This window comes from Microtus ochrogaster, chromosome 15 (assembly GCF_000317375.1).
Source record: "Microtus ochrogaster isolate Prairie Vole_2 chromosome 15, MicOch1.0, whole genome shotgun sequence".
NCBI lineage: Eukaryota > Metazoa > Chordata > Mammalia > Rodentia > Cricetidae > Microtus > Microtus ochrogaster.
In genome coordinates, this window is record NC_022017.1 from 17,067,521 (window position 1) to 17,080,327 (window position 12,807).

General features: G+C 40.6%; 1 protein-coding gene across 1 annotated transcript in view; it reads left to right on the forward strand.

Moving 5' to 3' along the window:
- The window catches only part of Adamts20 (ADAM metallopeptidase with thrombospondin type 1 motif 20), a 120,255-nt gene that overhangs the window by 96,721 nt on the left and 10,727 nt on the right, over positions 1–12,807 (forward strand). Inside the window, exons 30-36 of the mRNA XM_005354301.2 lie at positions 4,590–4,763; positions 5,404–5,574; positions 6,967–7,167; positions 7,936–8,065; positions 8,264–8,358; positions 8,445–8,536; positions 9,484–9,617. Of these exons, the coding sequence (XP_005354358.1) occupies positions 4,590–4,763; positions 5,404–5,574; positions 6,967–7,167; positions 7,936–8,065; positions 8,264–8,358; positions 8,445–8,536; positions 9,484–9,617 (997 nt within the window). The remainder of the gene's footprint in view (positions 1–4,589; positions 4,764–5,403; positions 5,575–6,966; positions 7,168–7,935; positions 8,066–8,263; positions 8,359–8,444; positions 8,537–9,483; positions 9,618–12,807) is intronic.

The window sequence follows — 12,807 nt, forward strand, 5'->3', positions numbered from 1 at the left end:
TTATTTATTTATTTATTTATTTATTTATTTATTTATTTATTATGTATACAATATTCTGTCTGTGTGTATGCCTGCAGGCCAGAAGAGGGACCAGATCCCATTACAGATGGCTGTGAGCCACTATGTGGTTGTTGGGAATTGAACTCAGGACCTTTGGAAGAGCAGGCATAAGAGGTTAAGGCAGTGCTCTTAACCTCTGAGCCATCTCTCCAGCCCTCCCCCACCCCCCCACACACATAGTTTTTTGATGGACAGTTGGTGTTTGAGGGGTACCATGTCATCTCATTGATACTGAGAAAAAACTCCTCTAGTTTCACCACAGAACAGGCAGCTTCTGCAAAAGGTTGTTCTGCTGGGAACTTGGTGATATTTAACTGATCTCTGAAGTGAAAAGGGTAGAATAAGATTATTCTATTGTCTTCCTAAATTGTCTACTAGGTTGGCCCTGACCAAGGGAGATAAAAATTCAGGAATTTTTCCCCTAGGCACAGACATTGTCCATGTGGATAACAGTATCATACTTGGGACCTGCCACATTGAGGAGTCTGCTCAGGGTGGGGTTCACAAGCAAAGCTGGGATTCCCTAAACACAAATAAAAAAAAAGGTCTTGTTTCTAGGAGAGCATATGTGTACTGGGGTGGTCAATTCATTTGTTTGTTTTAATGAGTCAACTATTTAAATTGCCTCTAAAGCCACACATCTGGAAAGCAGACACAAATGATCTTGTATTTCAATGTTTGTCACTGTTAAGCAGCAGTAATTAGCATACACCACTAAATACACTAGGAACATTATCAGATAACCAATGAAAGGTACTCCTTTCTAAGTCATTTGAACTAATCTGATCAGCAGTTTTCCAAATGTGTCTTTGGAGCTGAGGTCTCATTCAGGGTGGCAATAAAAATGATTATTATTATTTTAGAATTATATTATTTTATAACAAATATATTAAAGCACTGCTACAGTTTATGCAATTGGGACAGAGAAGCAACCAGTGATTATCTTGTGCATCCCTCTGAAAGTATGTATGTGTAGAACACATTACTATTTGTAGTGTGAGGGTAGCCTGAAACTATTGGCTTCATAAGAGTATTTTTATAGAATAAATCGAACAGTAAGAACCACACAAGTGGCCATTTGTTTCTGACAGAGACTTGGGGATGGTGTAGGTGAATGGAGCTAATTTCAATTACAAAGGAAAACAATGTAAAAAGAAGGCAGATTCTGTACAGATCGTCTGTATCTTTCTTGGTGTTAACATCCATCCTTGCCGCTGAAGCCTATTCCTTTAGGAGAGCTTGCATTGTTTCATTTTTTAGCATAAGTCAAGCCACCTTGGAAAGATGATGTGTTTGCTTTTGTGGGGCAGATAGTCAAAGGCCAAAAAAGACTCCCTGTGATGCAATCATGAACAGATGTAGCAGAGAAAGGTATTTGGGCCCCACAGGAATGTTGGTGACCCAGAAGAGTAAATCATTCTCCTACTTCACAGCCACACCCCTTGGTCCTACCTGAGCTCAACTTGAGAGTTGTGCACCATGTATGGGAAATATCTGTGGATTTGGTTGTCCAAATGTGGTTGTGCCTTTTTAGTGTTTCACCCTCTTTAGGAGAGCTAATCTGCTCTTTTTCTGCAGAGAGACATACTAGTCCTCCACATGTAACAAAACCACAATGTGACAAGTGTAATCAATGAAGATTACACTTTGATAACTAAATTTGATAGCAAATCCTTTGATAACTAAGTCACCACGTTCAAAATAAAAGAAATTTGGCCACGTGTGAAGTAAGGTGCTTGGTAAACAGCATATCCATTGTCTTTGAGAGAGAGAAGATAGTAGCCTGAGATAGTGCTACAGAAGTAAGCATGGGGTAGGGTTCAGACTTACATGTTAAAGACAATAGGAAGTCATACAAGATATTAAGAGACACTCATATCTTAGCTCACACTATAAGGACGTAGATGATGGCCACCATATACCTAGGGAAGCCATTGTAGGTCTGAGAAAAGATGGTGATGGAACCCTGAGTTTAATTACTCATCTCCTCTTGATCAGGGCCAACATGCTGGGCAGATTAGAGAGTTATTAAAAGGGTCTCATTCTATTCCATTCAAGCCCCTGAACAAGGTGGTCGTGATAAAGATTCAGTAGCTACTTGTTAGACAGAAGAATTGAGAGAGCCTACTGAGTGACAGACGCACTGTGGGAGGAAAGTAAAAAAGACAAGCAAATTCAATATTTCTATTCTGAGTCACTCTGTACATAATAGTAATCTTCACCAAATATATAAGACTAAGGGAGGACATTTAAAAAGTATAATTTATTCAGTCAGACAAAATTTGATGTAGAAAACAATACTGGGGTGTAAATTCTTTTTATGGCATCTCTGGGCATATTCATTTTAGGGAAGATGTCCATGTTAAGAATATAGTATTCTATATTCTTATATAGCTATTTAAAGCCTCCATGAATTTTTTTCTAAGCTGCACTATGATCAAAAGACAAAACCAACTCTGTGTTTTCTTTACTTAAAAGAAATACTATTTGTTTGGTAGAACTTCTTGCTTAGAAGTGTTTTGTAAACTAAGTTTTTCCAAGGATTCTCTTTCAAGGTTACAGTAAGGATCTTATCCAAATACAATTTATATTTCTAAGATTGTCAGTAGGTTTTTATAACTACAAAACAGGACTACTTTATAGGCTAGTCATTTTTTGTAAGATGTTCAGATGAGCCAGACTGCATCTTGATATGTCTGTCTACCTAGTATTATACATGCTGCAAAGCATACGTTGTTACCTCCATACCAAAAGCCAGATGACTTTCTGGTGAACACATTTAGTGAGTTGGCAGAATTCAATAGCCTATGTATGCCCTGTAGGTCAACGTAAATGGAAAGAATATGCACGGTATTCAGAAGTGAGAAGAAAGAATGTGTCTTTGGAGTTTGACTGGGCAGCCACTCAGGTGAAAAGCCGCTGTGGTCTGTGAGAGTGATCTGAGCCACTGGTTAAGTTCAGATCTTAGCCTTGGTGGGATTTAAATATTTTTCTTATTACAAAACATATCTTGAAGTAGGACATATGGGGTTAGATGTCATGGGGTGCTTGAAATTTCAAAATAGGGAGCTTGAAAAACACTAGATATTTCTTTCTTATATTATCTCTGTTGAGAATACCAATGAGTCTTCAAACATTACTCTATGTGACCACAAATCCTTTCTGGAATAACAGGGGACAAAGACAACCAAAAGCACGATTAATAAACATCCTTCATCCTTCTTTGTGTTTTGCTAATATTGACTTAACGTTCTCTGTTATTGTCAGTATCTGCTTTTAGATATAGCTGGATCTGGGAACACCTGACATCCCAGAGCTGAAAACTGGCCGAGTCTCCGTTGCTAGGAGGCAAGTCAGTGAGGACTCAAGAGAGAGAGAGCAAAGCTTCAACTGTCCTTCATCAAGCTAAAAGTTTCTGTTCCCCCAAATTCATATGTTAAAATCCTGCCCCTACAAGTAATGTTGTTGGACGTAAGGACTTTGGAAAGTGAGTCGTGAGGGTAGAACCCCTGTACTTAATATTATCTTCCATGTGAAAGGGGCCTTAGAAAGCTCCATTTTACAGACATCAAATATCCCGGTGCTTTCATTATGAGCTTTCCACCTGTGAGATACAAATGTCTGTTATTTGGGAGCCTCCTATAGGTCATATGAATCGCAGCTCAGATGAGGAGGGAAAGTGGCAGGTGATGATGATGTTACCGTAACAAGTACCAAAGTGAGGATGTGGATTTGGTACTGGGTACCAGTGCAGGGCACGGGGAGCCTGGAGGCATGCATAGTAAAGGTTGCACTGCTGTGTCTGAGGCAGGGCAATCCCGGTGAGCACTGGGGAAGAAGAGCAGAGAGATGACATGAGAACTCCAGGCTTAGAGAATCTCTGAGCGACTGAATGGATGAAGTGCTTGTAGAAATATGGACAGAAACAAATGCTCATTAGTAATGCTAAAAAAAATGAGAACTGAAGGACCAAGATAAGGTTGTCTAAATTTATCATTTATTCAAGCTTTTCCAGAATGCTGCTCATAGAAATATAATCAAGATTCAAGAGCTTAGCAAATATTTAGACCTCCAACAGGTTCAAATTATAATGAGTGTTGCACATAAAAATATCAATATAACAAAAGTCTTAGAAATTATTGTTCAGTGGAAAATAATTAGCATGGTAATAGAATTTCAGTCTCATTTAGAACAATATGATAGCCTTGTGTAGACATTAAATATGTTTAACTCAGCCAAGGGTTGCCACACTGGGATGCCATCTAGTATACCCTAATTTAGTTGACAGTTTCCAGAAAACTTGAAATACTTTGTGAATAACAGCTTAAAAAAAACTATGTATTTAAATAGACTCTCTAGATAAGAAAATGGTAAACACACTCTTCTTAGTGATTTTCTCTCTAATGTATGATACAGTATCGGGACAGGTTCACCACAAATAAGAAAATGTGCAATGTTCTCTTTTGTTGTTGATATGCGATTCGGTGTTGGCTAGCTACATTGTTCAGATCCTCTGGGCTCCTTTGTAGTGCTCTGTGACCTGTGGCTCGGGGCTGCAGCGGAGGGAGGTGTACTGCAGATTGAGAGGCACAGGTCCAGTGGCTGAAGACATGTGCGATCCAACTACCCGGCCTCAGCAGCATCAGCAATGCTGGCACCAGGACTGCAGGAAGTACCAGTGGACAACTGGAGCCTGGCTAGATGTGAGTGGCAACATGAACTTTGTCTTTTCCATTGCTTCTTACTTTTTAAAAACTTTATTATTATCATCTTGTGTGTGTGTATAAATGTGTGTGTGTGTATGATGTGAGGATGTGTAAAAGCTGCTGCGTGTTTGTTTTGGCGCATGTGTGGGAGTTAGAGGACCTTGTGTGGATTCTTAGTGTTAAATTCAAGTTGCCAGGCTTCTTACACTCTATTACTTTATCTTCTGAGCCATCTGTTTTGCTCTCCCTTCCTCTTCTCCCCTCCCCTCCTTTCCCCTCTCCTCCCTTTTCCTGTCCTCTCCCCTCCCCTTCCTTTTCCTCTCCTCCCCTCCCCTTCCCCCTCCCTTCCCCCCTCCTCCCCCTTTTCCTGTCCTCTCCCCTCCCCTCCCTCTCCCTTCTCTCTTCTCTCCTTCTCCCTCCTCTTCCATTTCATTCTCTGTCCTGTCTTCCCCTACCCACTTATTTTGAGGCAGAGGCTCCAGTAGCCTTGATTGCCCTGGAACTCCTGCTCCTCCCACCGCCCCTCCGGAGTTCTGACTTTGCAATTATGCACCACTATACTCATGTCTCAACAAGCAAACTTGCAAAGACACTGAACCTAGGAAACGGTTACTGGTTTTTCTCATCGCACTTCCAGTGTTCAACATCCTGTAAGAAAAAGGAAACCTACCGTCTAGTGAAATGCACAGATGGACAAAACATCCAAGTGAATGAAAGTTTCTGCGACCCTTTAAGGAAACCTCTTTCATTCAAAAAGTGCAGGAACCCTCTCTGCAAGTATATGGTGGTGACAGGAGACTCATCTCAGGTAAGGTGTCCTTGGCTTCTTTCCCTTTTGTTGTCCTGAAACACCCTGACAAAAAAAGAAGCCTTCTTGATGAGGGATTAGAGTTACTCTTATCTGTGGATGCAAAAGAGGGATTTAGAATACTGTTGGGAATTAAGCTGGTTCAAGAAAGTGGATTTATGACTTTACCAGTTGTAGGTAGTTCACTACTTTACTAGTAGTGACTAGTTTACTAGTAGTTACTACTGACCTAGTATCAGGACATGAATTCTGACTTAGTAAGTGGGTCTTAAGACCAATTAGACAACTGCTGGTTACTTCCAAGATGTGTGGCACTGTCTCACCCTTGAGCATATCTTGCTGGTTGTTGTTATGGTTCATAGACTTTCCCGCAGGATAGGACTTAATTACTCTCTAACACTATGAGATCTTGTTTGCAGGGAAGAAGCTTCCAAGTCAGTTCTAGCTCTATCCCCCCAAGTCGTGTGGTATCTTCAGCAATAGGGTCTCACCTTCATGGTTAACCAAGGGCATTGGCAGCAGCCTGTATTGTTTGGGTAGAGGTTTCTAGGCTCCCCTAATAGATTAGGTTTCCCATACTTGTCAACTTCTTTATACACATTTTAAATTTTGATGTCAATTATCCTTTTGCTATCATGGTTCTTTGGGTTTTGGGTTTTACATCTATGAAAATCACTGCCTAGTTTTGGCCAGAAGGATGTACACTTATATTTTCTTCAAAGTCTTATCATTTTAATTCATCTACTTAGGTCTGATACATTTTGACTATTTTCATTTAAGATATGAAGTCATCACCTACATCTATAATTGCACATGGCTGCCCCTACAAACCCAACATAAACCAAAGAAGAGATTATTATTCCCCCATTGAGTTCACTTGGCATCTGTTGAAACTCAGCAAGCCACAACATTGTGATTGATCTTTTCACAAAATTCTACACCAATATGGCAAGGTGCTTCTAAGAGTCGCAGCAAAGTGTAAGGAACTCAGCCTATCCAAATGCTCCTGTGAAAGAAAGAACACATGGATTTCTGAGTTCTTTGAAGTCTTCAGATTTTATTGTGTGAAAACCCAAGACTGTCAGAATGGCATAAGGACAGGACACTATGTCCAATAGGCAGAATAGAATAGCTCAAGGATGGAAAGAAAGATTGCTCACAGGCTCCTCAGAGGCAAAATCTAGGCTGAATCTTGCTGTTTTGTATTTTGTGGCATGACTCTGTATAAGCTGCCTAAGTGTCTTTGCACCTTGGCTTCCCCACCGTGAATGAAGCCAGTCAATTGAGTTGATGTAGAACTGATATGCATGATAGATATATAGCAACTGACAGACATTAGGCCTTGGGCGAGTTCCAGGACTCCCGATTTCCTTACCAGTGTGCATTTTTCAGTGTGCAGGTAACTGCGGGTTCACTAACCCACAGAAGATTACATACTGCACCAGGATCCGGTCCTCTAAGAAGCATGCATCCCATCAGCTTCAGCCTGTAGCCTATGGAGAATGTCCCATGAAACCTTCTCCTCATGTGTACAGTTGCGACATTCGAAGCTGTTTGCATGTGGCCACTTGGAAAGTGGGGAAATGGAGCAAGGTCAGTCCAGAATTCTGAATGTAAGGCCCTTTGCATAAGGCTTTTCAGAGGTGGAATGCCTGGTAATGTGTATTTTAAGTAAATCTTCCAAGTTATTTTCTACACCATTGTCTGAAAAAATCACTTTATTTGATTTTTGTATAAATATCTTATCATTTCTGTCTGTATTCTAACTTTCTTATAAGAAGATAGCAATATTGCTCATTTGTAGTCCTTGGAGAACATGCATAGTGCCTTGGACTTTATGTAGGTACTTCAGAAATATCAGCTAAGTGAAGTAGTTTTCTCTAATATGTCTATAATACGTATTATTTACCCTACATTCTATTCATCAACTTAATGGAAATACAATAACATTACTTTGTAAATTCATCATAAGAAAAACCTCTAAGTAGCTGTAATGATGGTAATAAATGAGATTAGTGTTTATTAAGTATTTGCAGTGTGCTATGTATACATAGGCCGTTTTAATAAGGCTCATAAAGGAATGTTTACTGAATGTTTGTCGTGTGCTGATGATACAACTGTACGAGATAAATAGCAAGAAAGCAGCACCTGAGAAACAACGGCTGCAGGCTCACACTAAAGGATTCTTTTTCTCCACTCTGGTGACTACCCTTCCCCGGAATATTTTTGTATCCTCCATAGTTGTAACCAGGACTGACCCTCACTTTGATCTTAAAGAGTCTAGTCTTGGAGAGGGCAGTATGGGTTTCCTGGCCTTATTACTTGTTATCTATTTTACCTCCGACTTTACTGTGTTGACAGTGCTCAGTCACTTGTGGAAATGGGATAATGGAGAGAAGAGTAGAATGCAGGACTGAAAACGGTTGGCCCAGTGACTTATGTTTAAAGCCTTTAAAGCCAGATGCTCAAAAGAAATGTTATGCCAATGACTGTAAGTAATAGATTCCAAAATCTACCCAGCATCAAGTGTCCCTAAGTTTCAGCTGAAATGATAAACCAGATCTATGCAGCTGTCATGTTCTGCCACACACTGCCAGACCTTCAGAGCACAGCAATGATTCTGAGGGTCAAGTCCATGCTGCTTGGGATTTGCTCAGGGTTGATGTGTCACATGACTTTATCCTTGAAGGTAAATTATTCGCCACCTGCAAAGAAATCCAAGTTACAAAGAACATTACCAAAGATGGTGACTACGACCTTAACATCAGGGGGAGAACAGTGAAGGTATTATGAAAACCATTTCTAATTGATGTTTAACTGTGATCCTGTCTTTGGAAAGTGTTTTCTAGAGATTTGTGTATTCCCTGTAGATCCATTGCTCGGGCATGCAACTGGAGAACCCTAAAGAATATTTACCACTTGTCAAAGGGGAAGACAACTTTTCTGAAATATATGGCCTGAGGTATGAGATGCTTTGTTCTCTCTGTTCACTGTTAGGGTCCTCAGGTACTGAGTCTTTGGCACAGCATTGAGATTGTCACCTGTAGGACATGAAATTGAGAAGGAGGTGGACGCATTAGGACCTTAGCCAAGTGTGACCCTGTAATCACAAAGAGGGGGAGTGTGAGACAATACAAAAGGGATAAGTTAAAGACCTTTCTATTTTTATAGAAATCCAACTAATTTTAGCAACAAAAACTGGGATAGTTACATCTCAATTTTTTTAGTAATATTCTTTGGATTTCTCACTAAGGATTCTTCATGTTAGTTGTCTTAGTTAGGGTTTCATCGCCGAGAAGAAACACCATGAACACACCAACTCCTGTAAGGAAAGGGAGCTTGCTTAGAGTTGCCGATGCTTAGTCCATTATCATCATGGCAGAGAACATGGTGGGATGCAGGCAGACATGGAGCTGGAGAGGTAGCTGAGAGTCCTAGAACTTGCAGGCAACAGGAAGTTGACTGAGACACTGGGTGGTATCCTGAGCATAGAAAACGTTAAAGCCCTCTCCCACAGCGATGCATTTCCTCCAATAAGGCCATATCCACGCCAACAAAACCACACCTCCTAGTATACCATTTCCTATGAGATTAAGGTGGTTAATTACATTCAAGTTACCACATTAGTCATGGTGATTCTGCTTCTTTCTCAGCATGTTGGCACTATGGTGTTGAAGAATAGAAATACTTCTATTTTACGTGTGTGTGTGTGTGTGTGTGTGTGTGTGTTTGTATGTAACAGTGGCTGTTCTGTAGACCAGGAAGGCCTTGAACTCACAGATCCACCTCTCCTGCCTCCCGAGTGCTGGGATTAGAAGTGTACACCACCACTGCCCAGCTATGTTTCATGTTTTCTAAGTTCATCATTGACCACACGGGGGTCTAACAAATGTCCCAATGTTGTTGCAGACTTCAAAATCCCTATGAATGCCCCTTCAATGGAAGCAGGAGGCAAGACTGTATATGTAAAACTGACTACCCGCCTGCTGGATACACTGCTTTCAGCAAACTGAGAGTTGATCTCGCTTCCATGCAAATCAAAAGTAAGTGCTGGGTCTCCATAGAAACCAAAATGCCTCCATTTGCCAAGGAAAAGTACAACCATGTACTGATATATATGACAGGATATAATGAAGAACCCAACATCGTACAGAATGGTTTTCTTTACAATTATGAGACATATGTATTCTTTATAATGACATGAAATATGGGGACCTTTGATACAAGTGTTATTATATAGTGCCAGTAATAAGATAGTTCCCTCAAATAAAGTTATGTTACTTAAAAGATAGCTTAAAAACCCCAACCATCGGGCTGGAGAGATGGCTCAGTGGTTAAGAGCATTGCCTGCTCTTCCAAAGGTCCTGAGTTCAATTTCCGGCAACCACATGGTGGCTCACAACCATCTATAAAGAGGTCTAGTGCCCTCTTCTGGCCTGTAGGCATACACACAGACAGAATATTGTATACATAATAAAATAAATAAAATATTTTTAAAAAACCCAACCATATTAAGTTGAAAAATTAATAGCCCCAACGTAAGTGTAAGGTTTTTTTGTAAGATTTAAAGTAATAACATTAGTTCAAGATAATAAACTATTGAGCATTGCATTTTCCTATACACCACATCATTTAATCTTTTAAGCAACCTTGTATCAGATAAAATAGATATTACATCAAAATGTCACAGATGATAACATTAACTCTCTCTTATGAGAGTGACTGTCCCAGTTCGTAGTTAAGCAGCATTGAGGGGGAATGAGGACCTGTTCGGAGAACTCAGGCTGGAAAACATACCATAGTCCTAGAAATTAACTGGTAATTCACCTAGGTCACAGATACCTATGGACCCTGCAGTATGCTAGCCATGATGCACCTTCATGCCGAGCATTCCATCTCTGCATGAAGAAGCAACGAGTACCCACTTCCAGAGGCTCTGTCTCCATCCTCGCTGAACCCAGCACTTTATACAGCACATAGAGACAGAATCTGCATGAATGTTCTGTATCTAAGTTATGGCTCTGTGATGATTTGATGCTGTTTTCATAATGAAAGTTATCAATTACTAAAAACTGACCTTTACTGCAGTGGTTGACTCCAGATTTATAACTCCCAATAAACCTGAGGCAAGTTGCTTTATAAAGTAAGGAAAGATCAATTAGCGCAGGCCAGGGCTTGGTGTGGGTCTCATCTGATTGTACACGATAGGACTGTATGTGTGTATATGATAATATGGTTTCTTTCTTTGGGTACTCGCCAGGGTCTATCATTTGGGCTCCACCCTGGTGACCAAATCCAATATAATCCTTTCCCAAAGGTCCCACCTTGAAACATATAGACTCTTCTGTATGAGAGAACAAAACTAGTTCTTACATTTATCATTATGGTTTACAATAAAAATTTGTGTTGGGGCTGGAGAAATGGCTCAGCAGTTAAGAGCACTGACTGCTCTTCCAGAGGACCAGGGTTCAAATCCCAGCACCTACATGGCAGCTCACAACTGTCTAAAAATCCAGTTCCAGGGGATCTGACACCTTCACACCAATGCACATAAAATAAAGATAAATAAATCATAAAAAATTTTAAATATTTGTGTTATTATTATTTTGGGGGGCATTATATGTGCGTGAGTGTGGGTACCTGAGGAGGTCAGAAGAGGGTGTAAGCTTCTCTGCAGCTGGAGTGACAGACAGCTATGAGCCACCAGGCATGGGGTTAGGGACCAAACTCCATTCTGCAAGGACAGCAGATGTCTTATTTGCTGGACCATCTCTCCAGCCCCCTTATATTTTGCTTTGTTTTGCTCTGTTTTGTGTTTTGAAACACTGTAGTTGAACTGTGTTTCTATCCACTTAATTGACATGAGATACTCTGTGTGAATTAAACTTCTCCATGAGTTAAGAATACGGAGTGTGGTAATTGTGACAAAGCAGTTGTGTGTTGATGCAGGTATGAGCACAGACTCTGGGAGCCTCCTGTGTGTAAATTCTTTGTTTCTGTTACCACATAGCCCTGGGTATCTTCTTAAACCCAGTTCTCTTCATTTTTAGGAGTAGAAACCGCTTCTAAGGGCTTCTGATTTCTCTTTTTAAATTCCTCTCAACCCCCTCTGCCTTTTCTATTAAGGTTAAAAGATGATACTTTTACTCTATCAACTTAACTTCTTGGTATGACAAATGTTCCTCTCTAAAAGTTGGCTATTCTTTTAAAATGTGAGCATGTCAGTTAGTTAGTGCCAGTGTCTATGTTACCTACACTCAGTGGCTTATTTATTGGTCACTGGATGCTGTTTTTCACTAATTCATCAACCCAAACTCCTGTGACACACACACACACACACACACACACACACACACACACACACACACACACATTATACCTATAGTATGAAGCAGAATGTGACAAGTGATTCATAGTCCTGATTAGTATCATTTTAAATGTGTGACTACTAAGCTTGCATGCACGCCTGTCACTCCCAAGCAAACCTACTGGGTGTGTCTCATGCACCCCCTCTTCTTCTCTTGTACCCAATCACAAACCTCCTGGATGTGTCTAGTCACCCCCTTTTCTCCTCTTGTACCCAATCACAAACCTACTGAATGTGTCTAGTCACCCCCTCTTCTCCTCTTGTACCCAATCACAAGCCTACTGAATGTGTCTAGTCACCCCCTTTTCTCCTCTTGTACCCAATCACAAACCTCCTGGATGTGTCTAGTCACCCCCTCTTCTCCTCTTGTACCCAATTACAAACCTCCTGGATGTGTCTAGTCACCCCCTCTTCTTCTCTTATACTCAATCACACCTTTGTTTCCAGTTTTCATTTTCTAACAGGCTAGCTTCTGCAGTCTCCCGCTTCACTGATGGTGAACTTGCCATCTCATTTACCAGGAAAAATAAAAAGCACAACCCAAAGGGAAATTCCTGAACCCACTGCTGCACTACCAGTTCACAGAAACTTTACCCATTCTTCACCCCTTCTCATGTTTATTGTCGTTGAACTTTCTGTTCCTGCTCCTAGTGAAAGCAAATCTCCCTGGTTGTCTCACAGATATGACCCAAGGACATTATTTCAGCAACTGTATCAGCAATTCTTCTTTGCTGGACCGTTTACAAGATCCATGCAATATGCTCTTAGTGCTTCCCTTATAATTAAGAACGTATTGTACCCTCTGACCATTTTCTTTCTCCTCTCTCTCTCTCTCTCTCTCTCTCTCTCTCTCTCTCTCTCTCTCT